Source organism: Lonchura striata, chromosome 1A (assembly GCF_050655825.1).
Source record: "Lonchura striata isolate lonStrDom1 chromosome 1A, ASM5065582v1, whole genome shotgun sequence".
In the NCBI taxonomy this organism is placed as follows: Eukaryota; Metazoa; Chordata; class Aves; order Passeriformes; family Estrildidae; genus Lonchura; species Lonchura striata.
Window position 1 is genome coordinate 33,193,683 of NC_140741.1, and position 27,675 is coordinate 33,221,357.

The 27,675-nt window shown below is 38.4% G+C and overlaps 1 protein-coding gene across 2 annotated transcripts; it reads right to left on the bottom strand.

Annotated features, from left to right (window-relative positions):
* Positions 1–3,775: 3,775 nt before the first annotated feature.
* Positions 3,776–27,575, bottom strand: TUBGCP6 (tubulin gamma complex component 6). 2 transcript variants are annotated; one of them, XM_085569119.1, is made up of 26 exons: positions 27,488–27,575; positions 26,147–26,958; positions 24,455–24,618; positions 22,862–23,072; positions 22,173–22,346; positions 20,994–21,115; positions 20,596–20,671; positions 20,033–20,142; positions 18,107–18,198; positions 17,879–18,018; positions 16,103–16,252; positions 15,403–15,484; positions 15,237–15,325; positions 14,947–15,062; positions 14,169–14,307; positions 13,966–14,082; positions 12,420–13,725; positions 11,893–11,948; positions 11,450–11,642; positions 11,015–11,183; positions 9,625–9,766; positions 8,498–8,692; positions 8,110–8,242; positions 7,662–7,875; positions 6,403–6,602; positions 3,776–4,598 (listed from the first exon to the last, which is right to left on the bottom strand). In XM_085569119.1, exons 2-26 carry the CDS (start codon positions 26,891–26,893, stop codon positions 4,507–4,509), a joined length of 5,229 nt encoding a protein of 1,742 aa, XP_085425245.1. In that variant the 5' UTR covers positions 26,894–26,958; positions 27,488–27,575; the 3' UTR covers positions 3,776–4,506. The 2 variants fall into 2 exon arrangements, with proteins under 2 accessions (XP_085425245.1, XP_085425246.1); XM_085569120.1 differs by lacking the exon at positions 27,488–27,575 and adding an exon at positions 27,229–27,356.
* Positions 27,576–27,675: the final 100 nt, after the last annotated feature.

Sequence of the window (27,675 nt, forward strand, 5' to 3'; positions counted from 1 at the left end):
CTGAGTGGATATGCAAATTCACAAGGTTGATGTTGGGTACATTATGGTGCCACGTTGTGTGTCCAGATCCATCAGAATAAGCACATGAGCATGCCCTATTAGCCAATTCCTCTTGAAACTGTTCTGTAGGAATCAGGTAAATACATTTTTGCGTTCTCAGAGGTGACTTTTCTTGGACAAAATACACAGGTCTTCAGGAGAGATTCTCAAATGTCTAAGATGTAAAGTCCTGTATTTAAAACATTCCTCTAGGCTCCCTGTGTAGAAGAAAAATAGGGAAATGGAAAGAAATAGCTCCTTTCCAGGCAGTGAGTCACCTGATACTAGCATAGATGTCTAAATAGAACATGCAATTCGTGCCTCAGAAGTCTTTTTCTCTCCATGAACTACAAAAGTCTAAACAACTGGCTCAGATGACCACAGGCAATCTTCTTGACTGCTTCATGAGAACAGATACACAGTACAGAGAACACAGAACAGTGGCCAAAGGAAAAGGAATTCTGCATAGCAAAAGCTGTGGGGAGTGTAATTTTTGTTTCAGTCTGATGATGTCAGCCAAGGGCTTGGCATCAATATATCCTGTTGATTTTCCACCAGCTAACTTGATGAATACCTTAAATGAAACACATCACAGTCCCCAAAGCAGTAGGGGATGTTAGGAAAGGTCTAAAGCAGATAATAGTCACACCAGAGTATTTGCTGTCAAATCCTTACCTTTTAGAGTGTTACATTTGACTTGCTGTAGTAGCATGGGAAAACTCAAAACCAGATGGCTGGAGAGAGGCTTTGTGAGTAGCCTCTATTCAGAAAAATACAGGAACTGAGATCCCCTTGGCTCTTCAGAAAAACCTTATCTTAAAATTTTTCCACAGAAACAGGTAACTAGGCTCAGGAGTCATCAAAAGGGAAATTTATGACCAGCTTACTGAGGCAGAGGCTAACAGGTGTCTCCAAAGGGTTTCAAAGCTATTTTGCTGGGCAGTGGCTTCCATTCTGGTATTGTCAAGTCCAAAGTTTAAGAAGAAATACAGGTCTGTATTTCTGCCAGAAATCTGCCAGCACACCAATTCCATAAGAATATTGCAAAATAAACAAAAACAAGACCATCCTTCAAGATCATAATAATTTGCTATGATGCAACAAGGCTGTGTATCTATTTTGTGGTTTCCACCCAATCCTTGCAAGTGACAGAAACCTTATCCTACCCTGCAGTTGGTTTATAGCAGTTTTAATTGCCAAACATGCCAACAGCAGATTCTGCAATTCCTGGGCAAAAGCTGTTGCTTCTATTTGCATGTGATTCCAGACAGTCTTCCAGTCACAAATGCTATGGTTGGACTGAAGATGGCTTTTTTCTTCCTCCCACAACTGTAAAATCACAGTAAGAATCCATAATCTTCATGTGAGCTTTTATACAGAGGACTCAGCTGCTGCCCGAGGATTCATGTGCTGCAGATATCTGCCCGTACCCTCTGCCCAAAGAACTGTAATCACCTCAAGTACCTTCAAAGCTTTGCTTCTGCTAGCAAGTGAACACACGCCGTGTCACTTCCTAATATTCTACAGCGGCCTCTCCCATCTCCGCAGATTTCCTAGAGCATGGTTCTAATCACTGACACTGCTGCTCCAGCCCTTTTGGTGACTTAGGATGCTCTTTGTATTCATTCATTGGCTCCTCCATGAAGACATGAATTTAAAAGTTCGCCTTTCTGTAGAGACTTCACAAGTCCCTCTCAAGGTTCAGATTTTAAATTATTTTTCTTTTAGAACTCTCAGGCCTCCATTACCTCAGTTCTTGGAAAAACACTGTGAAATGTGGTCCCTGACTCAGAAAGTAGCTTACAATTCCCTTGCAGGAAAACCGTTTAAGGATGGCAAATTATAGCAGAGCCAAAGAAGCGGGGGAATGCAGAATAAATTACAAAAGCGTTCAGACGGTCATGGCATGGCGGGCGCGTAGCCACACTTGTAGCTGTTCTTGGTGCTGAAGGAGGCGACGCTCCGCGGCCGGACAGGGCAGGGCACGGCCCGGCACGGCACGGCACGGCGCGGCTCCACGTGAATCCCCAGCTGGTCGCGGGCTGCGGCTCCGGGCCCGCCCGCCGCCGTCGGCACCGCCCTCCCCGGCACAGCCGCTCCGCCCGGGGCGCGGTGCCGGCGAACGCCGCGGGATTCCCGAGCCGAGGAAGCCGGTAAAGGCTGAGGCTGTGAGGAGCGGGAGCGAGGGGGACAAAGAGGGGGTCACCGGCGCGGGCCTGCTCTGTTTGATGCGGTCTCCCCCAGCGTGCGGAGCTTCCATCCCCATCCCGCCTTCCGCGGGCGGCGGAGTCGCGTCCCCCGCCACAGGATCGATGACACAGGATGAGATTCCCGACGCTCTTTGTCCCGTCCCCGGGTTTGGCTCGCAGCTCGGATCCCGGGTGGCGGAGTTCCCCTTTATCTCCCGACACCAGGCAGGTTTCGGCAGCGCCGAGCCAGGGCCATCCCGGAGGCTGAGGGACACAGCCGGGAGCGCTCGCCGGAAGGCTCTGGAAGTTTGCTGCGCTCCTAAAGGCTCTGCCCACCACACGAGCATTGCACAGGGATGCCCCGGGCCCGGAGCGCCCGGGCCGGCCCCGCGGAGCCGCGGGAGCGCCGCTCAGCCTCGGTGAGAAGGTTCCACCTCCAGGGCGCTGCCCGCAACTGCACCCGCGGCGCCGGCCGCGCTCGGCTCGGCGCAGGACGGGCTCCGAACCCCAGGAAAGGATGGCCGGCTCGCCAGGCCCCTGACATCAGCCAGATCTTTTCCGTCTCCCCATTTCACGCTAGTCTGAACTACTTTCCTTAAAAGGAACAACATTTTTCTTTGCTTCGCTCAGGGCTGTCTCACTTACTTAGAACATCATTGCTGGAAGGAGGAATTCCAAGAATGCTTAAATATGTCCAACCAGTGCTTCCCCGATCATCTTTGTTGTGTGTTACTGCTGTGTTTAGGTTAAAGGTCTGCCCCAGGCAAACCACAGGACTCAGACAATGTTCAATGGGTCTTTCTACAGGAATAGCGTAGGGCTAAGCAATAAGGTTCCAAACATCAGATACTGCTCCCAAAGACACTGGGTGGGAAGTCCAGTGGCTTCAGGACAAGACATAAGTCTGAACAAGAAGCCAGGCCTGGGTGCACATACACACCCGGTCTTGTAAATTCCTGAAGAACATGTCAGGTAAACAAACAGGTCTGCCTCCCTGGGCAACAAAACATCTCAAGTCTGCAAGCCACTTGCTCTTGCAATCCCCTTTTCTGCAGAACAAAAGGCAGAGTTAATAAAATACAGCACAGATAAAAGAAACAGCATAGAAGATGTATGTTACAACTGTGCATTACCATGTTTTGACAATGACTAAAGTCAGAGCAGAAACATTCAGGTCAGCTTCACAGCTGGTATATTCTGTCTCTAATACTTATTTCTTGTTCAGAAAAAAATCATAAACTATTTAAACATCTTAAAATAATCTTATTCAATAGTCCATAATAACATGCTACTCAGGCCTGTACCTTTAAATAACTGTTCCATAATCAGATAATGAGCTCCTCATGAATATATCCACCTTTTAACCAACCATGACTTCATGATCTCAAAACCAAAGTACTTCAATGCTGACTGCCTCTCTATAACGTTCTCATAAAATGACATTGAAAGTTCAATTGTCTCTTCTCACAATATAAGGGAAAAAAACAAAGTGGGAAAAGGAAAATTACGCAAATATGATCCTTTTGTTGAAAGCAGTACTTGGAATATATTGGGAATTACAGCTTTATTTTGCCTTACTGATGCTGAATTTCTGTTTAAGGTGTTTTAAATAATCACTACAAAATAAGATGCATAGTTTAAATTAAAGGTAAGAAACTTAGTTTGGCACAAGTGTTCCAACAATCACCAAGTGCTTGAATAGTCAAATATTGTATCTCCTAAAAGACCACCTTGGCACATCATATCCTCTTCCACTGTGACTAAGAGTCTTAAAGAAATTAGTTACATTTAGATTAACAATTAATATCAGTTCAAAAATAAACCACATCAAATAACAGGTACTAATATCTGTGGGAACATTTGTAACTCATACCCATCTCTCGACAGTTTTAGAAAGTATCTGTTAATTTATTTCACATACATGTATTTACACTGAAGGAAATTGACACCACTGAAAATACATTTACACATTCACAGATATACAGTTTTGCACTCTCTCCTGCATAAAGACCAGCCACTCAGCTCTGCTATCCCTGCAATAATGACAGTATCAATATTTAGCAGATCAAACAACTGGCAGGTTTAGTGGATTTTGTGCATCATCATACTCTGTATATGGTGGTTATACTCTTCAAGCTTTTAGACAGCAGATTATTTCTCTTCATTTTATGAAGAAAAATGCCTCCTGCATGACATTTGCATAAGCTTCTATAAATCATAAGCATATACATATAGTTTCTGTTTTACTGTGTTATCAGTGATCCTTACTCTATAGAGTTCAGTTATCCTTGTAGTAGTTATTAAAGTTAATTCGCAGCAGGAAGTCCTCCAAATGTGGTTGGTATCCTCTATTTACAAGCTTTGTTACCACTGGAAGAAAAAACAAAAAAGAAAGTAAGCTCCAACTAAGATTAATATTGTAAATTCATCCTTGACAGCATCTCTGCTTTTTAATTTAAAAAAAAAGCATAATGCAGAAATCTGAGAACAAATGTATATTTTAACATAAGAAAAGTCCAGTATTTCCTTCTGAAATTATAAAATATTTCAAATAAATGCAAAAGAAAGACTAAGTGTCAGTTCTAAGTGAAAGTGCATTATTCTAACAAAGCATTTCCTTATCAAGTTGCCTTCAGAGAAACAAAGAAATCACAGAATCTTTCACAATAAAGACGGTGTGTTCCGATCACAATTTCAACTGACCAGGAAGCATGTTTAGGTCCTCAGGAGACCTCTGTGAAAGAAGCAGCTCTGCTGAAGTTTTCTTGAGCAAAATCCATTGTGAGAGAGAAAACCGAATAGAAATTCCTAGGACAAGCCCCTCAAAACTCTATGAACAAACACACTGACTGCTCTAAACATTCTTAATTAGAAAAGAAAAAAGCCAAAATAAGCTCCCTAAGCTCACAAACATCCCATGCACCAATATAAAGGAAATTAGCAAGCAGCAGCAGCATGCAAGGAAGAAGGGGAGGTGTATTATTAGAAGTTAGGGACTGAGCCAAAGCCATTGAAGTCCAGACAACTTTATATTGGCTTTCAATGGATTCTGGATCAACCCATGGTGGAAAGAGAGCATTTTACAATACATGGTGACTGAAGTACAAGTGGAGATGAACAAACACGTATTTGTTTTGTAGTGCTTAATAAAGAGGGTGTAAAAAACTGGGTCACTCATCAGATTTCCTTACGGAATGGTCTATTAATCTCTGTCCATGAAGCAACCATAGATCTCGTAGTATGGGCTTAGGTGGCTCCCACAGGTGTTCTGACTTCCTGTAGAATTTGGAAGCAGCCATTCTAACTCATCCTGAAATACCTGTTTTTGGTCCTTTGATACCATTTTTGGACACCCTTAAAGAATAAAAAGGGCAGCTCATTTCCTGAAGAATATAGTCTGAACTAAGAAATATTTTAGAATAATAGATCCAAGAAAAGCAGTTGCACCTCCTTGAGGAATTCAAGATTTTCTAAGAAAAAGGAACCCAGATCCCACAAACCACTTTTACACTAGATGAAGGATAAGTAATGTACTAAAACGCAATCAAGATCTGAAAGAAAAATGTAAGGTAACCATTTTAGCACATTTCAGCACTGTCAGCCTAAGCTGACAGTGAAATGAAATTTTATCATGGTAAAGAAAAAAACATTTGGCTAATGTTCTGGCTAATGTTGAAAAACTTTCCTGGAGCATGTGCTGGGAGGCTCTCTGAGGTTTAGTCTAACATGTGAATCAGAATTTGCAAATCTCATACCAGTGGGAAAGCTCAACTGTTGCATATATATCTAAAATTACTGAGTGGTATCTAACTATCTCTCATTGCTGCCAATAAAAAGTTTCAGAACTCAATTCCAGAAGAAAATTAAAAATGTATGCATGCAAGTACAGCTAAATACCAAATACTTATTTTGTAAATCAGCAAAAACTTACAGTCAGTTTTGAAATATCTGTTAGATTTCTTGTGTGGACATCTTAACTGATGCATATGCAGATCTTGACAAACCACAACAATGCAGTTTTCATTTGGGAACTGTATTTCCAATGCTCCCTAAGTATACAAATCTTCCTACTATTACATTATGCTACCAAAATATTCCAGTTTCCAGCTGACCTTTTCTTCTATCTTATCTTTTCTTCTATCATATCTTCTATAAGATTTATGCAATTTCTTACCTTTGAATAAGAAATGGGAGTAATACTTGAAGGTATTGTATGACTGCTGCATAAGACCAAAATTGGGATGAACAGCCATTTGCTTCCCTGCATCGAAGCTCCACGACTGAGAGATGAGCTGGCTGCGGAACTTCAGAATAAGGCTGAAGATGCTGTGTATGATGTTCATCACAGGGGCTGCCTTCTCTGTCAACAGACCCCTAACAGAACAAAAACAACTTCAGAGATTAGTTGATGTCATATACTGGTTGTAAGACTACAAATACAAAGGAGTGACAATCCTTTAGGTTAAAGATAATAACTTAAAAAATCCCCAAGATGCAGCCAACAAATTTTAAACAAAGTGCCTAAAACTAATACAGTTTACTTGCACTTCCAATAAATTTATATTTGTCTTAGGGTATCTGATTTCTAGAATGACACCTGCCTTTGCATTTAACAACAACAACATGCTCTGAGTTTTCTTAAACTTTAATCTCCTCTCATCCTACCACCTGCTTTCCCAACAGCAGCTCTAGGCAAGACTTTTCTGATTAACACTCAAAAAGAGAGACATGAAAGGAAAGACTTCTCTTGTTTATTTCTGTTCCTTATCATCTCCCTCCATCTCAACTTCATCATTTCAATGTACACTCCTCAAGAAGAAGTCAAACTCTAGCTCCTTTCCTTTTAGTCACACCACCCCTCTGCCTCACATACAGTAACACTAAGGGGCTAAAAGCTTGTGATTCCTAAAAGACAAGTGTCTCTTGCACTGTTTAGGTATCTAGACAAATCTTTTTGTCCTTTCCAAGTCTAGCCCTGGTCACTGCACATGTCTTAAAAGCACATACATTGTACAGAGATGCATTTTACATCCTTTAGCAAGGCTTACTGTGCACACTACTCATGATGAATGAAACAGCAGTAATTTACAAAGGATGGAGTAAAAGAAAAAGAACTGTGGAATGTGTGCCACAGTTTAGGGCTCTTAGTTTAGAGCTGTCCTGAGCAGACTGAAAGCTTGCAGAGGCATAGTGAACAGGAGTGGGAGGTAACTCAAGGGGTCCAGGGAAATGAAAATGATGGATAGCTGAGAAAAAGTATCAAAGTATAGCTCTTGTAAGATGCCATGAAGTTTGTTTCTTACATAAGAACACTTTCATATGTAAGGACTACTTAATGTGTCACGTAAAACTCAATTTTGCACAAATACATTAGGCTAGGACTGGCCACTCCCTTAACATGTATTTGAAGTAGAAGTAAGTATGGCAGCTTGCCTGAAGATTGCTTTGTTGAGGTATTCAGCATGTGTTCTGTGAATTTCTTCTAGGTTGCCCACAGAAGACAGTTTGTTTCCAAATTCACACCATGTAACATGAAGAATCTGATTAGCAATGTAACCTTGAATTACTTTCACAAAATGCTGCATCTCATGTTTATACAGCTGGAGCTGTCGAAACTGAACAGAATTTGATGCACGACTCACTAAAGCTGAAAATAAGAGCAGAAATATATTATCAGCCACGGAGACCATCTAAAATCAGAATTTTTTAAGGAATTAAGATTTTTATTAGTAGAGTCTAATCCTGTTTAAAATGCCTTCAGCACTCTCTGCTAGACAATTGCTTATATACAGTCATATCAAACTTCAAAAGTTGCAATTTTAAAAAAAATCTTCCTTGTCATTTTAAACAGGATGCTCTCTCATTCACTAGTCACACTTACCAGTGCGCTTTAAGTGAAACCAAACATCCTTGAGAGTCCACACCATGTGCTTCAGCTGAAGCAAAAAGGAGAAAATCTTGTTGTATTTATTCATACAGCTCTCAGTAATGACAATGTTCAGAGGCCAGTCAACCTAGAAGAAGTAACAGTGCTGATCATATTACATTTTCTGTTAAAAATTATTATTTAAAATACAAGTATTTCAACAATTATTATGTATTTTAATAATGTAATGCAATGGTCAGGCTAAGTAACTCCTGTAGTTTCCATTACACATTATTTTACTCCATTCTTAGACACTGCGTTCTTACTAACATATTCACTTTACAACTGTGCATAAGAACCATGGCATAACTGCAGTATTCTACCTTGCTCCACGCCTTCTTACCTTGTACCTGAGCTCTAAGCAACTCAGAGCATCTGGTGCATTGGGCTTGAACATTTCTGGGAGATACTTGAGGGCAAAAGAAAGATTGGAAGCAAGCTGGGTGTCACCATGAAGACTGTATTGTAGTGCTTTGTTTAGGATAGAATTAAGAACCAGTGGATTCAGCAATTCACCAGGTGTTTGTCCTGATCCAAGCTAGGGATAAAAAAAAAAATCCTAATTACACCATATTAATAAAAAGTCTTGTCTCTTGAACACAAGTGAATTAAAGCACAATGGTAAAGTGGTGACTACCCTGCAGTGATTTACTTCTGCCACAGGGATGCATAAGGGAACAACATAAGAAGCAACTTCTGAACTATTTTCTGTTCACAGCACAAAGACTAATCTCATACCTACATTGATTTATTTTTGTATGTCTGCTGTGGTTCAGGAGCTGCTACAAGTTCCTCCTGCAGGGAATAGCATCTTTACAAAGCCAGGGACACAACAAATTTATCTGACTTGAATCTGCCTATCTCATCACCTCAGCACTCTCATAGGTTTACAAATAAAGCTGTTCATCAAGTCTAAATGCCCAAGTGCTTTCCTAATTGAGTCTAAAGCATTTTCAGGACTCAAAGCATTAGCTCTCCTACAGCTGCCTATCTCCACAGGCAACCATCTAAATCAACCCAGACTATCTGTCCTACCTTGCTGTCTTCCCCATGAACACAGCAGTAAGACATGAAATACTGTCTCATCAGACAGCCCAGCACTCTTTTCACATGGCTTCCCCTCTGCTCTCTGAGGATACTTAAGGTTAAGAGTAGGCAGCTTGCAACACAGGCCTTCCCACTGGATTTTAGCAAAATCCTCTTCCAGCCTTGCTGCCAGCAGACAGAAGGGGACATCAATAGTGTAGCAGTTTTCACAGGAAACCTTCCATGAGTGCTTATCTGTCCAAGACCTTTTTTCTCCATCCTTAGAACATTAACAGAGTTCCTTGTTACAGACTTCTTGACAGAGTACAGAAGAGCTAGGATTCTAATTCACACCATTCCCTCATTCCCACCTAAATCAACTCAAGAGGCATCAAGCTAAAGCAGACAACCCAAACACTAGGGTTAAGACAACAAAGCAAATACCTTCTCAAACAATAGGTCACTGAGTGACTGAGCAAACTCCCCGTCTTCCATTAACAAAAAGTGTCTCAATGCTTCAAAATGCTTCTCTACGTTCAGCTCCACAAAGTAGTAATCAACTATTGCTTTGTTCACAAGAGAAACACTAAGAATAAAAACACAGAAAAGGTATTATATTTACAGGCAACTCCTTTCTTACTGTTAACATTCATTACCATGGCTACATCAGATTAATGCTCCAGTACTTAACTCTGCTATCTAAGACGTTATTCATATAGGCAAAAAACATGAGACAAAAAAATCTTCATCCATTATATAGTAGAATTAAAACCTACCACTTCAGGTAACTGGGCTCTGAAAAATACTGGGGAAGTATTTTAAGACTGGCTACATACAGTGATCTTTAGAATATGCTGCTGGACCTTGGTCAACATTTTATCAATAGCATTCTGATCTCTGTCACCTACACAAACTAAAAGACTATTAAATCCCCAGTAAGAATATACTAATTGAAAAAACTCTGACACCAGATATTAAGATCTATACTACAGTCTAGTATCTAGATCTATACACAGTCCACAGTACCACGTAGATATTCAACCTAGCTTTAAATATTTTAACTTGCCTATCAGGGATAGGGTAATTCTGGTAGCACAAAAACTCAGGCACAGTTTGCTAAATGTGTGAATCTGTACACAGATTGTTCTGGTAACCAACCAGATGTTTAAAATTAAGTTAGACAATAACATCTTTCTACATTGCACCAGACTTTGAGTATAGCATACTCAGAGCTAGCAGAAAGCAGATTTTTAAAAAAGTATCTGTAAGTAATTGTTTTCATGACAAAACGACAAAAACTTTTATTTAAAATATTATTAGATATATTAATTAGACTGTCTAACATGTATGTGGTTTCCTTATATATCCCAATAGTAACAAGAACAGCTTCTATTACACCTCAAAAGAGGCTTGAAGCTGGAGTTCCCATAGAAGCATGAAATATACCCTGATCAATATGAGATTTCAAGTAATCGAAAGATTTTTTTTACTCCCTTAGCTTTCATCTTTCAAATATAAACTAGTACACATAAAGAATACACCTGCATTTTAAAAGAACAATGAAACTAATGGTGTCAAAATCACTGCTGCATAATCTACAAGACCTTCCTCTGAGCACTGTCCAAACAGACATTCAAATTTTTAATTTTCACATAAACATCTAAGTTTATGTTACTATTTATCACGCACTACTTTTTAATTAGTAGTGGACCATTTACTGAATTACTTCTAGGACCTAAGAGGAAATTTAAGACATCTATGTGTAACTCCTGTCTCAAAACAGAATACAACATTAAATGCAAAATTAATTGCAAAATTCCTAACAAATACTCACTGAGATACAAGTGGAGCAGTAATAGAACGTTTCATCAGCACTGGCAGAGACAAGAGCTCGCTCAGCTGTACAGCAGTTTCATCTGTTGCAGACTGCACCGCAGGATCCACAGGAAACGTGTACGATCTTGGTATCACGTGATGCAAGAGATGAGAAACTGGTGGTTCTGCTACATTTAAAAATATAAAAACATTTTAAGTTATTGTATTTAAGAAGCTTAATAACATGCTCCTATTAAACTCTGTATACAAACACCTCTAGGTTAGAAAATCGTAACATGTTAAAATGCATTTCTCATCTTTGTGCACTGGAGCAAATTGTTTGACTACTGCACTTCATAACATTGGTAATTTACTGGTAAGTCATAGCATTTAGCTTTCTAGCTCAAATTTACCACATCTTATATTGATCTACTGTTCCAACAGTTCTACTCACACATCAAATCATAACTATCTTGATACTTTTCAATACAATACTGATCAGATAAGGCTTTCAAATAAGCTTGTTCTTTCGTCCATGTATCTTCCTCTTTGCCTTCTCTCTCCTTAGTTGTGGGAGCATTAGCTTCCAAAGACAAAGTTTCTTGAGACACAGTATCTTGTGAAATGGCCTTTTCAGGTTCTTCTCTCTAAAATTCATAAATGGACAAATTTTATGAGAGATGCTGGCTTTGTCTGCTCAGGCTTAATGTGTTCCTACAGGTAAGTGCCTAGCTGTTCCAAATGAAAAGAGAAGAGCCTACTCACCTGTGTGGTTCAGACATATAAAAACAATATGATTTTACAATGACTGTTAGATTAGAAGAGAAATTTACTACCTTAACTACCAGTTCAATTCTTCAAAAGAAAGTCCTCTCAACAACCACTTTTGTTTCTTACCTGTAAGCTCTGCAAGGAATCTGGAGAAGGGTCCTTGTTGACAACATCTGCAATTACTGCAAATACAATTGAAGTCAGCATTTACTTAGACCTACTTTTAATACTTGGTTCATACCTCAGATCTGCTCCTAAAGTTGTTCAAAGTTCCTGTATGAACCATCACAGAAAGAATCACACCAGTAACAGTACCTCCCCATAGCCCCACCCAGGCAGTTTTATGCATGTTTTGTACTTAAGGACCTTAAAGATCCTGTTTCACAAATTTCAGGGTAGAATTTTTTTAATGCTCTGTTTCTTGCATGTAGGAGACAAGTTTAAGCTCAAATTCTTTCCTCTGAATTCTAGCACTATATGAAAAGTAATACAAGGAATTAAGTGGAAAAAGTAAGAAAGAAAGTACCCATTTAGAAAATAAATATTCGGAGTATACTATATTCTATATTCAGAGTATACTATATTCTATATTTGGAGTTACTTGCACAAGCCCTTAAACAAATGCTGACTGAATAAACCTAATTTTATTTTACCTTCTTGTTTCTTTTCTATTGTATTTTCCTTTTTATCATCTTTAATATTAGCATCAGGAAAGTCTGTAACACTGTCAGATATCTGTGACAAAGTCTCTTCCTTAACTTGTGATGGTTTTGCTTCCTTTCTGCTCCCTTCAGCAGGAGGTAACTCTTCACTGTACAGAAGTGTCTGAACTGTGGAGTCAGATGACGAACCCGAAATGGTTTTACGATGAGGTATGGGATCATTTTCTGTCAGTGGGGCCCACTTCCCGATTTGGATGCTTGACTGGGATGCGTGTCCGAACGGGCTCCAACGGGATTTCAAAGGTTTTGTATCCGAAACCAGCTCTCCGATTTTGATGTGTGACTGTGAAGCATGCCCATGGATGTTCCAACGAGGTCTGGCTGAGGCCACCTCTGAAACGTTTTCACCAATCTTGATGTTGGCATCAGATGCATGACCATGGCTGCTCCATCGAGGCCTTGTAGGAGCTACATTTGACACATACTCTCCAATCTTAATATTGGCTTCTGAAGCATGACCATGGATGTTCCACCTAGGCCTTGAAGTCTCTGTCTCTGAAGCATATTCCCCAATTTTAATATGAGCTTCGGAAACATGCCCATGAATATTCCATCGAGGTCGCCTAGACTCAACTTCAGAAGCATAACTGCCGCTTTTTATATGGGAATCTGAAGAATGCCCATAAGGACTGGAATGTGGCCAGTAAGTGTCCACTTGAGATATATATTCTCCCACTCTAATGTTGGCATCAGATGCATGTCCATGAATATTCCACCGAGGCCTTCTGTCATCCACATCAAATACATTTTCCCCAACTCTAACATGTCCCTGCCAAGCTGCAGTTGGTCTGAGAACTGTATTAAAATCATACTCGCTTTGCTGATGCAATGGTGCATTGTCTTCTTCTGGTGCTCCTCTCAAGACAGGCTGATTTTCACTCACTTGCAAAGTCTCAGAAAAATCTGAGTTAATATCTTGGAATGCTTCATCTAGCAAAGATCCTTGCATCCTAACAGCAACAGACTGTTCATCTTGTGACTTTGATAAGAAATCTTCTATATTCACATTGTATTCAGGCAAAGACTCAGCACTGTATAGAGAACTGCATGCTTTCTCTGAATTTTGGAGATTGCTTTCAGATCCTGTTGCTTTAGGCTGAAAATGCTCATCAGCATTATTATTTGCTGGCTCTGGCACAGGCAGTGCTTTATCAGCAGAAGCAGCACATCCCTGCTCAGGCTCAGATTCTTTTCTGCCAACTGTCTCATTAGCAGGAAGAGGTTTCACAAAAGACACCTAAAAAAGAAATAATTATTACACTGTATGGCTGGTCACATATCAACCTACTAATTAAGGTACCACTTTATTAAAGGATTAAATTTTTTCCAATTTTTCTGATGTACTATAAGTGATAACTACTTACCTTGCTGTTACAGTGAACCTTGTGTTTACTGAACTGAAATGAACCATGAAATTAAGTCCCTTTAGGGAAATCTGAAACAGCAACTTGAAGTTTATGTAAGAAAATAAACTCACTCGTGAAGGTGGATCTTTCTCAACAGGGTTTTTATCCAAAGCCAACTGGCACTGTTTATAAGGAATAATATCTAATTTTCTCCTGTAGTTTCCATCTCGAAGTTTTTCAAGCATTTCCTACAAGTAAAAAAAAAGAAAAAAGTCTTTAAGTATCAGGTATCAAATTTTCTAAATTACACCTCTTAAATATTTTTAGGAAGTACCTCAATGCGTTTTTGATCTTCTAGCAGAAACTTAAGACGGGCTGTTTCCAACTTGTGGCGCTGGATTTTCCATAATGTTCTTTGCTCCCTACGGGCTGCATCATCAGAAAGTTTGCTATAATGGTCAATTAATTCCTGCCTAAATGAAGGTAAAAAGAAAGCTAAGTTACAAGCTGAGAAAGCTAAGATTTTTGCACACTGATTTTCATCTTCCCATCTAAAGAATAAGATTTTTTAGCACTTCACAACCAAGAACTGGTTCTTAAAATGTAGAAGCCAGAGGCTTCAGTCACAGAGAATAAACAGGTGGAAAACACAGGACAGTATTTTTAGTCAACATGTATTTCTGTAACTATTTCTAGTAGGTCACTCATTTGGCTTAAGTGATTTTAGATGAAACAGAAGAAAGTGAAATATCTAACTCCAACTGCTTTTTACTTCTGCTTTGACATACATGTGACATTTTTGCTGTGAGCTCTGCTTTTAAATTTTAAGACGCAGTCAAATTTTCTTCCTGAAGTTTTGATTATAGCAAAACCCAGACTGGAAAGGGTTGGCAAAAGTAAGTGGGTCCCAGATTTTTTGGCCACTAACCTAACATTTGTAACAAAATTGCTCATAGATTACCAAAATTCCTCACATCCATCTTCTAACTGCAAATATTACCCTTGTAGAACAATGTCTGCAAACTACTAGTACTGTGAATTTTAACACACAATTATTTTTTCCTGAGATCTTTATGATAGATAAAGATTGAAGACAACTTAGATACATTTACCTTGCCTTTTTTTCCAGTTCTTCTTCTAAAGCTTTCAATCTTTTTTCTCTCTCTCTGAGCTCTCGGGCATAGCTGAAATCATCATCAATCTCCTCCTGCTTTATCGCAAGACGACGCTGCATAAATATTGAACACTTTTAAAAGCTGTTCCAAACACCACCTCTAACACACACATCTACAAGAAGTTCTTATTTGTACACCATGAGCTACTAATTCAACTTCAGTACAACATGTCTATTCGTTTATTTGCCTAAGAAATACAGTCTGCCTCTAGAAACACAGTGAGATACCTCTTGGTCCTTTGCAAACTGTTCTTTCAGCTTCTGAAATTGTTCCCGTTTCTTTGCATCCAAAGCCATTCGTTCTGATATTTGCTTGTCTGTATTAAAATAAAGACACTGTTAGTTTACATTAACAAACCCATGAGAAAACACATAAAATGCCACTGTAACTTACCAGTAATGGTTTTTAGTACTTTGCTAGCAGTTTCCCGAGCATGAACAATTAATTCTTGTTTGGCTATTTCCATGCGCAAATTCTAAAAAAAAAAACCCAAAACCAAAAAGCCAAGGTGGAATTTTTTCTATTATTTCAGACTTGAAATACACAGTTGCAAAAACAGATGCACATTTTATAATGGTTATTGATCAATGAATACAACAAAAATATGAAAAAAACAAGTAAATGCAAAATCTATAAATTAGTATAGGAAATTAATACTCCAGATTTTAAAACAAACCAAATCCATCTGATACATGAACTAAATTGATGGAATCTGAAGGCTAGAAATCTCTTTGTGGTTAAAATGTTCTTAAAAAACAATTAGCTATGGAAATTACAAATAGTTCTTTCCATTAAGAGACTTCTCCTCCTAATGAAAAGTGTTTGATTCTAATGTAACAAATGAGATAAGCTAATTAGTAATCAGATAAGACTAAGATCGAAGTCTAACACTCATTTAATATATAAAAAGGCCAAAAAATGTCAACACACCACCTACATTTTTAAAAACTATATTAAGTAATTTTATTTGCTGTAATTAACCCACGAAAAAATTCTGACTATAAATACAAACTCTTTAGAGGTTATAACAAAAATGAATATTGACTATTTTAAAAAAAATCATAGTGAGGTATTTGTTCTTTTATTCATTTACCTTTTCCTCCTTGCTTATGGAACTGTATCGAGCAATTCTTTCCATTCGACCTACGTACACTGCACAATCTCTCTCTATTTCTTTCAGTTCTTCAAGCGAAAAAATAACTGAAATCCGGGGAACAGGTATATCCGACCAACATATATAATGCTGAAAAATGAGAAATTTCATTTTACATACATTTACTAAAGTGTAAAATTTTATATTATGAATTCATATTATACATTTTTTTAAGTTAGTCATGCTTCAAGATACTGACACAAAGCTCCATACAGGATCTAAAGCTTTTATTAGTATCATCTTCTGGCATTTATATAATTCAAAGTAGGAGACCAAGGTACAAGCCTAAACAACTTGGATCACAGTTCAAATTCCTAGAGTTCTGTCTTTGCTGCTGAAAATCTAATACATACATTTATACAAATCATGTTCTAAATGTCTCTAATTTTCCTATTCTGAATATCCAAGTTAACTGAGCATGAGTAACTCAGTGCTGAATGCATTTCTCCTATCAAAAGTTAGGTTTTGCTCACTTACATCCCACACAGATCTCACTCAGTAGGAACTCCCTAAGACAGAACTAACACCCCTACAGGAGAGACCTCTGCACAAGACAAAACTCTCAAAACCATGGCCACTGCCCAACACAGAGAACCTATTCTTCAACTATACCTGGTCTTCCTAGTCTGCCTCAACAACCCTAAATCTCTGAAGCTATTCTATTTAGTGCACAAAACAACTGAGGGAAACAGATAACTTGAAGAAAAAAAACAAATGAGTGCACAAACACACTCACACTGGATTCCCCCAGTCTAATGGTAAAAGTCAGAAGATGGAAGCCCAGAGCTGTATTCCTGGGAATTTATTATCCTAAACAGAAGGGAAGACCCAGTTCTTGAGGGCATTATCAAAAACAGATGGAATGTGCCTGGCACTCTCAGACAGATGGAAGATGATTGAACCTGGGTGCCGTATGACCTGGGGGAAGATACTGCATTAGTGATGCATAAAGCTGTAACTTATCATCATGGAAGTGATGGCTGACACTTTTATAAAGAGCCCAGTACTGCTGGCACACCTGAGTCATGGTCTGGGAATGGTTATCCAAGCAGACTCAGGACAACTGGCAGATGGACACTTCACTTGAGGTATTAGGCTTATATGCTGATTATACCTGATACTACATAGCTGATAACGAGCTGCTCTGCTCTGTCAACACTGAGCAGCTCTGATCCCAAAGAGAATACTAGCTACTTGGGAATGTCTACAGACTTTAGACACCTCCCTGGTTGTTTTATTTTTGGACATACAGAGAGAAGAGGAAAGACACAAAGTAGTTGAACATGCTTTTCTTATCACAGACAAGAATCATTCTGCAAAATGCCAATAAACAGAACTATCTAAGCACTTCTGGAAAATGTAGTGATGCAGCTGAAAGGGCTATGCAGAACTGAGCCACGACCTGGTAAGTGAGGCAGCTTTAAACCGAAAAGGAGTAGTGCAAGAAGTGGAAGGCACTTGGCTTAATGTCTAAAAAGAAAATAAATACAGCATGTGCATTGTATTCAATAAATCTGATGGTGTTAAAATGTATATTTCTGCAGTAAGTAGAGTGGATCATCAGCTCAGAAGTATCTGAGAGCAAGAAATTGCCCTTCATGATCCTACTTATATAATACCAGGTTTTGATAAAGGAATGAACTTGCTAAAATTCTAGACACTTGCTCTAGATATTATTTCCTCAATATAATAGGAAGGAAGCAACCCAAAACTTACCCTAGGACAGCACAACTTCAGCAAGTTTATAGTTTTCCCACATATGTATACATCATTAGCAATATGTTTAAGAAATACAGGAACACAGTCTTCTACTTCTTTTGAAATCAAAACATAACCATGAGTCCAGTAATGTTTATCTATGTAACAAAAAGATGGATGTATTTTAGTAATTTCATTAACAGCACAAATTATATAAATTAGAAGTGCTCCATATATATACTGTACCTCTGAAACAAAGATAATCCTCATTCACCTGAATCATAAATTCTCCATAAACATCTCTGAATACACCACTGTATACCCAATCATAGATAAATCTGAAAAAAAAATTGTACAATATTGAAAATCAATCCTCTTGCATTCTCTCCTTTATTATAACCATAGAATCAGTGTGCTCTTTAAAATCCCAAATGACACAAGGATTAGGCAGGATAAAAAAGCCATCAATTAAGTGCTGTGACACTGACATTTAAATATAAAGGAGATTGTGGTGCTACACTTAACCTATTTTTAATAGAATATTTCATCAATAATTTGTTTAGATAAGAGAACAGTGCCTCAATTAAAACAATGGTTTTATTCCTGCATATCAATTTACTAAAGACATATATATAATGTATAGAAAGCTTTGCAGCACATCAAGGGCACAGCAAGAGAAAATGAGAAAGGATTTGTTTTTAACAGAGGTAATTTCAGCAGGGAGAAACTAAAAGAATATAAAACAAAGATGCAATACCAAGCACTTTTTCCCCAGACCCAGAGGCGTTTTTAATATACATGCAATGATAAAAACTACAAATTTAGCACATTTATCCATGCTTTCCCTGATTTTCTCTGTGTCAGCCAAACTTTTGAAGAAATAAAAAATACACTATTTTTATACAATCTGAGGCTATAGACAAAAAGGCTCAGAGGTCCTGGAAGTTTGGGGTGGGTTTTTTTTTGTTTTTGTTTTGTTTTTGTTTGTTTGTTTTTGTTTTTTTGTTGTTGTTTTTTTAAATTTTTACTTAACACTGTGCAACAAAGAGGAAGCATTTAACACAGCAACCACTGCTCAACTTCAAGGTTCTAAGTAAAAAGTTAAGCACTTTTAAATTATTAAATCTGATGCGTCTATGATTTATTTGAGCAACAATTTGTATTATTTAATTTCTTTCAGGTTAATAAATTAGTGGGTAACAGATAATAGAGGCCTCCTTCCAGGGTAGTCCTGATAATGTATAATTGATTCTTCAATAGATCCATGCAGCAAATTTAGGAATCAATGCACCAATCCAGATTTTTTTAGGTTCCATGTGATGCCCTTGGTATTCCAGAAATCTGACTTCCTTCTATAAATAGCAGGGTAAGAGCTGTGAAGATATTTCAGTGAGGCTTCCGGTAAATCTGAAATTAAATTTCTCTGAAGATCATTTCATGTACATGGAAGAAAAAACAGGAAGGGTGGCCATGGGAGGAATCTTAAATTTAGAGCATTTTTACATACTTTTGTTTTCTCTTCTAAGTTTTTTTACATCTATTATGTAACATTGCAAACTGATGATAGACTACAGCTGTAATTCCTGTAAATAGCTATTAAAAAATTTACTATCTCTTCAGATGTCTGCAAACCAATAATTTTTAAATTGATGAGCACTGCTTAACAAAACTGTTGCAAACCAAGGAACTTTAATTTTAATTACTTCTATTATCAGTTAGTTACATGTACTAAATGAACAGTAATTTAATTATTTAATAATTTTTGCTTACTAAAAAGCCCAAAGCAAAAAGACAGTGGAAAAAAGCATGAACTCCCCCAGTCTGTACAATAAAATAAACTTATCAGTTTTCAGTTTCAAGATTTGAACTGAGGTATGAGAAGAAAAAAAAAAAGTTTATCCAAATCTTATATTCCAGTACGAATTTCCACAACCAACAGCAAGAATTAAGTCTCATTTACATATATTTATTTACTAATCTAGCCACACTTAACACCTTACTTTGTTACTGAGCTGAGAGTGACAGAACAGCACAATTAACTATTATACTGCATATACAGACATGTATTTTTTCTGAAAATATTAGAAACCATTGTTAAATATGCAGAGTTAGTCACCAGATTACCAATTCATAATTTTTAAACTCAAGTATGCAGAGAACATATGAACACACCTTGTGTATGGTTCACAGCTTGTCTTCAACAAAGACAGAAGAACTGGATAATGCTCATTGCTACAGTTGTTGAGAGCCTCTTTGTACAGATATGAAAGCAATTTAACACCCTAAAAAATGGAAAACATTTTAACATTAGGCAACACACTTCACAACCACTTTAATAAGAAAAACACATGGCCTGACATATTTCACTAGACACAGAAGGAAGGATTCATCTCATTTCCTCCATCTATTTGCAGTTAAGATCACTTTACTTGAGCAAGTTACCTCAAGCTCACTTTATCATCTCTAGAGTAAGACAGGTATGTTTAGAGTTGGATTCACATGAATAGAAGGTTTATTTTGGGCGCTTTGTTTATTTTAGGAATTGAAAACCCTGGACAAATTTCCAAATTTTGAAGTATCTGGAGAAAGGACTATAGTGTTTTAACTGGAGGTCCAGGATCATAGCTTTGCTAGCAGAGAGACCAACACTAAGCATTTCAGGTAAAATCCAACATATTTGGAGAATATCAACATTGCAACCCAAAACAAATATAAAAATATCAAATAAAAATCACCGTAGGAAATGAAGCACCAGCTCCACCACTGATCCCCAGTGCTGTCGTTCCTATGCCACACAGTTCAGCTAAATACCTAAAAAACAGTATTAAAACATATATAAAAATTTCAATCAGGAATCTCCAAGATCAGTGATGAACTTTGCTGAATTTGAATATTGTACAACAATCACGCTTTTCTGCTGAATGATAACAGGGATAACAAAGAAACTGAGTATAAAGATCTTGTATGTTTTCCCTAGAGTAGTCTGGATATAAAAAAATATATCTGTAAAACGGAGGAAAATACTGATAGACTAAATAAGAATGCCCATGTAATATGGTCTTTTTTAGTGCATATGAAGAGATTGCATTTTTTCTGCTATGAAAAGCTTAAACATTTAATATCATTCTCTTACCTCAGCTGACGACCTAATTTTCTGAATAGAAAGCTGATTGTTAGCAGACTTAAAGTAGGAGGTGTTGACAAAACACAGGCTCGATAATATTGAAGATACTTTCTCAGTCCACTTGTGAATGCCTGGTATGAGCAGAAAATATTTAAAGTCTTACTGTGAAAGTTATTAACAGTCTTATCACAATTGCATCAGCATGAGAACAAACCTTTTAGTAAAATAAATGGCATATGCAGGTAAGGGGGACTTGTACACCAAAGTAAGTGGCAAGTGAGGGTCCATGCAACTTTAGACATTCCAAGGAGCCAGATGACTCCCCTATACTCTTCACACATCCAGTGCACGGAGTCTGTACCCATGCACAGTGAAATAAAGCATCTTGGTTCAGATTATTTGACTTGTCCTTTGAGGAGCTCCTAATTCTCTATAATACCAACCCAGGGAAACCTATTTCCTTACTTTTATGCCTAAACCTGATACTGCAAAACACTTATCTAGAACTTTATCTAACAAAGAGACCTTCTTAACAGAAATTGAGTAACACTGCTGTAAATTAAATATTCAGAATGAATACATTTTCATAACTAATCCTTCTCCATAACTTAATTCTATGCATTAGGAAGAAATTAAATCACCAAATATTACAGAGTATACATACAGCTTAACATAATATACACAGGACTGACATGGAAAATTTGCACTTAATTTTGAACCAAGGAAAAGTAATTAAAGCTATTCAATACCATATTTTTCTACCTCAGTATTTATTTTTGAAAAAAAAAATTATATATATATATATATATATATATACAGAGTGCACTAAGGAAGTTCTTGTATTTTTATCTTATACATCTTTCTGTATAAATATGTGATGTTTTTAAAGCATTTAAAATTTATAATTATTTAGTCCACAACAGAACAGTATGACTAAACAAATCACACTTCGGGTAAAAAAAGACATGTTACTGCAAGTTTCAGTGCAAGCAAGCCCTCAGCACAGAAGAGAGCTGTGATTTAAATACAGCAGCACTGTTCCTTGGTGACCTGGGATAGGGCATTACACTAAAAATACTCTGCAGTTCGGCAGAATGCTGAAATTCCAGCTTTACATGAAATCAGTCACCTTCTCTACCTCAGACAATTGGCCCATTACATCTAGTTGATTTACTGCCATTGTTTTACCTGAAATACAAGCCCTTTGCTGTATGAGGAATCCAAAACTGGCTGAAGAGAAAATCGACTTAGTCGCGTATAATATGTTCCATACTCTGCAACTTCCGAGAGCAAGTTATGCATTGTCTCTGGTGATGTTCCAGATACATACACCCCCTCCTTTATCACAAATGACTGAGCTGCCTAAAAGGATATAGGGAAAGAAAAAAAAAAAGGCAGATGCAACTATTTCAGAGCTGTATTCTGATTTAAAACAGCAAACACACAATAAAATAATAGCAGACAAATTCTCAGCTTAGATACTCAGGTGACAGACTATATAGCTAGGACACTGAGATAAACACTGAATGTTAGCAAAATTGTAAGAGTATGAATGATGCCTTCAAATATACAGAATAAGACTCTTTATCTAATTCCTTAAAGAAAATCCAATCTACAAAATTATTCACACATCTGTTTTCAAGTACTCATAAACCTATTTTCCCTTTAGAGAACTACAAATACTCTTAGCCTATTCCAGTAACATAATTACTGCAATATATAAATACTGCCCCATTGACATTAGGGAACATTGAACTTCTTAACACTAGCCACAACTGCAAGATCTCAGCAGAAATAAATGTATTGAAGAGGAAACCTCTATGAAGGAAAAAACAAAAAAGATTTGACTAGGAAGGGCAGATAAAAATCTTCCCTACCTGATTGAGTGAAAATGTAGTGGATACCACACCAATGAGGACATTCAAGACATCCTTAACTAGTTCAGGTTCTTTCACTAGCACAAGCTGAGGGAGCTGAAGTACAGTATTAGTAAACAGTTGCAAATCCCCTTCTCGAAGTTTATAAAATTTGTCAAAAGCTTCTCTCCCAGCTTCAGTAAGATACGGTTCCTCTTTTTTACCAGGTGGGCTGTGCCAGAGTAAACACAACATTACATAGTGATTATGTGAAAATACAAAGCAAATACATCTCATACAGGAAGAAGAAAGCATTTCAGAGTTTTGTAGACAGAATTCCTCACAGAAAAGTTACTAGTAACATACTTAATATATGTTTTTAAGGGAATGTGCAGTCAATAGCTCAAACTCAGTGCAGAGAACAAATATGTAGATTATTTGATTATCAGTTCAGAGACAGAATCCTTGGTAGAGAACCACCAGCTGCTTTTATGGCCTTCCCTGATGCAGTTTTCACACTAGGAAAATGAGGCCAATATATACCATATTTCCCTGGTTCATTTTATGCTAAAATTCAAATAAGTTAAAGAGCAATACACTCAAAAGTGCTAGAATGAACTTCTATTAACACATTTTACCTCTTTGCAGTGAAGACTACTATCCCCTCCAAAACAATTTCTATTTCCAATTCTTCCAAAAACTCTGAATTCTAGTAGCAGGTATTACACAAAATCTATCAGGCATATGGTCTATATATGACTCTTAGAGTCTAAATAGCAACAAGAAAATATATCATGTTCTAGGAAAAAAGTTCAAGTGGGCTCCAGCAGCTTTGAAAAAAAAGAACAGGGAACTTCTGAGTTTCTGAGCTTCTAAGGCTCAGAGACGAAAAGACACTGCACTTAACAATGCAATAGAACACTAATAGATTACTATTTAAAATCACAGAAAACATACAGAGCAAAGCTTCTCAAACAATCAGGCACAATACTGTCTTTCTCCAATATCCAGCACACCTGCCATACCTGCCTTTTCTTTTACCTTCCATTTTGGGGGAGCCAGGAATCCTTAACAGGACTGCAGAGAGCTTTCTCTCAGGAGATGCATCTTCTACTCAAGAGCCGAAAGAACTACAAGTCTAACTAAACCACCAAGAAATCTGTTATAATTTTCTGGTTTGTCTACAGGATGGGGAAAGGAATACAATACAATACTGTGAGATATTTGTCTAGTTCTTCTACTGCTCTACAATTACCACTTTCTCTTTTGAAACTGAATCACTTTAGACTGAGACAAATTACATAGCATATAAGAAGTCAACACAGTTAGAAAAATGCTGCATTCCACACAAACAGCGTTTTCCTAAGCCCTTTGTTTTCTGACAATGATAATTTCATCTCTTCCTATGAAACTGTTGCACTCTTTAAGAACCAGTGCTTTGAAATCACACAACCTTTATTCCTTTATCACTATTAATGAAGTGTATTGAAATCTGTTTATTAAACATGCTCATTTCACTATTTATACTGAGGTAATGTGGAACTAAGATGCAATGCACCTTCAAACATTTGCATATGGTATATAATAACTTTACCAGTAAGATCAGACACATACTACCCAATTCTTTCCCAACATCTTCGTTTGCTGGGTCCATATGTAAGCACTGCATCCCACAAGTCTATGTCTGGAGTTATGCTTGGCTCTGACTGAGAATCAGGAGTCAGATTGGATGCTGACTGGAATCCCTCATCTTCTGACTGGTCTATACTTTGGGGAACCTGTCAGAAAGAGTTCAAATGACAAATATGAAAACATTTTACTGAAGACACATTTATTAAAGAAAAAGCTGTTTTGCTATCATTCCTGACCAAATGACTCTACATGACCCAATCTCTGTCACCTGCCCTCCCTTTATATCAATTTTAAATTTTTATTGTAGGCACTCTTTTAATTTGATGAGCCTCTATAAGTATTAATGCCCATACATAAAAGACAAATCACTTTCAAAATAATATACTACAATTGGTGGTGTTAAAGTTTATCTTTAAAGTTCAAAGCAAGCATATAGTTCTACAAATGGAGAATCTCTGGTATGGACATTCAGCAATATGTAACACTAATACAATCATACTGCTCTACTATTTGTTCCAGGCAAACATCCAGGCCACAAATCTTCAAATTTGTAAACATTTTGTTAAGTATGACTAACATAGCTTGTTTCCTAATTCATACGCAGAAAATCTGTAAATGTCCAAACAGTGTACATGCCACATCCTCAACTCCCACTCAACAGAAGACGTATGTGCAGAATTGCCCTCAATTTTAGTAAAAGACAATCATACCCATATAAAAAGCAGCATATTCCTCAAGAAATTGCAAGTTTTCCAGTCTAATGAAAAGAGTTCAGCAATAACTCAAAAAGATTCTACCTCCTCTAGGTTACAATTTACATCCACATGTAAGCACTGAATGGCACAGCGATTTTCTATTTAATGTGTTTGCCTTCAAGTTTCAATTCAGACCCTGAATTAAAGGAATTGCAAGATCTATCCATAAGTTAAGGGAATAATATGAGAATCTAAGGGTAGGCTATAAATAAGCCTGCCTACACACAGTAAAAATGGAAAGAAAGAAGAAAAATGCTAAAAGTGTATCTAGTACTTCTACAAGAATAAGCCAGCAAAAATAAACAGAACGGACAGCAAAAGGGAAAAAAGATACAGTAGAAACTGTACACACTGAAAAGGTAATAGGACAATAGGAACCAGGCAATTCAATAGGGAAAAAAAAAACAAAAAACCAAAAAAAATCCAAAAAACCCCAGAAAAATGCTTTAAGATACAAGCCAAGACAACAATACAGCAAGTTAGGTAATGCAATCTGAACAGCAAAGCACATACATTTAGAGAGGGATGTTTAGGCAGTCAGTCTGAGCACTGACAAGCAAGCAATAATGCTGAGGAGTTCAACAGATAAAGCAGGCAAAAATGCAATCAAAAGGTTGCTAGGGTGGGGAAGGTATGGAAACAGCTGATGGTTTAAATGCACAAAGCCACATGATGGCCACATGTGGCCACATGATGGGTTTTGACAAAGGTAAAGGGCAACACCAAGGTTTTTGTTATCATACATTTCCAAAAACCTTGTCTGGTTCTCTACAAAGGAAAGGATCCCTGCTCCATCCTAAATTCCAGTGCTGTATGCTTCGATCAACAATTAAACTATTACCTACTTTTAAACTACAGTTTCAAAGTGACACATGAAAGCGTGCATGCACTCGTTAGTCCAAAACAGATGATACCGTACTTTAATTGCAAGTCCAGACAAATCTGCATTGTCAGGCACTGGTGGTAAATCCAGCTTGATGTCCATATCATAGGTACGGCTGTGGACAAGAGCACCGAAGAGTGAGACACGTGTTTCCTTCTCAAACCTGTCCCCAGCAGGACAGCTCTGTGAGAACAGCCCTATGGCAGGCAGCCCGGTGCCAGGTGCAGCCTCCATTATCTGAAGTGTCTGTTGAATTGTGTTATTGAACTGACATTCTTCATTTGTTATCAGAGACTGTATGTCAGCTTCAAACACACTTACATCATAATAATCATAGCCCTGGTATTTGACATTCCTCCCAACATATTTGTTGTTTAGAAAATAGTCCTTTTTTTGTGGTATCAGCTGAGGAGGACCTGTTCCAGCAAGCTGTACTAAAAGGTCTAAGATAGAATTAACTTCAGTAAATGGTAAGCATTCAGCTGTTTCCAGTTCCTCCACAAGATTCTCCAGTCTATCCGCCTGAGCCCCTAGGCCAGCGACTCGCAAGTTGAAAGACAGCATCAAAATTTTGTTCTTCACTGGGAGTCTAGAAACGTTTGATTGCAGCTTACGAGCCTCATCTTGAAAAAGGTTCATGAACAGGGCATTATAAGCAACTCTTTTCAAATTTTCCTTAGCCCTTCTCTTGCTGATCTTCTGCCTGCCTAAGTGAACTTTCCATGGCAAACCTGTCAAGTGTGCTTCACACAAGTCATTGAACAACTGTGTAATGCTCTCCATTTCAAATGAAACCGTCAGGTTTTGGCAGGTACAGTCTGGGTCTCTGATTTCATGGGAAGGAAGACCTGAAAAATATCAGGAAAAGGAAGAAACTCATAAGGTGTATAAGAAATTGCTGAGTATGCTTTAACTTGAACTGACACAGCCCATAAGAAAAGAGAACTGACCTCCCACATATTTAGGACATAAGCTATAAAAAACCCACTTTAACTTTTATCATCAGTGAAGCGATGGTGCAGGAAACTTAATTCCAGATTTTTCTGAACTAGACTGAAATAAAAGAGAGAAGAATGACTGATCTAATCCCGGGTTCCTGCGGGAACGAACACCTCTACCTTTCTCCCAGAGACATCCACCACCTCCCTCCCACGCGGTGTCTGCAGCCGCGGGCGGTGATGGAGGCCGGAGGCGGCAGCAGGGCTGGGCCGCCGGGCACCGCCATCCCTGGGGCGCCCCGCAGCACACACCCGGGAGCGGCGGCTGTCGGCCCCGCGGGGAGCATCCGGCTGGGCCCCGCGGGGCACACCAACCCCCCCGCACCCCGCAGCAGCGGCGCCCCCGGGGCTGCCCCCGCCCGTCCCGCCCGGGCCGTACCTGCGCGCTCCGCGGGCGGGCGGCGGCAGCGGGACCGCGGCGGCGCCGCCGCCTCCTCCCGCCGCCTCCCGTGACGTCACCCGAGCGCGACCGGGCCCGCCCGCCCCGCCCCGGCAATGCCGCGGCAGCGACACCCGGGCAGCTGTGGAGGTGAAACGCCGGCTGAACCGCTCTTCAGGGTTAAGCCA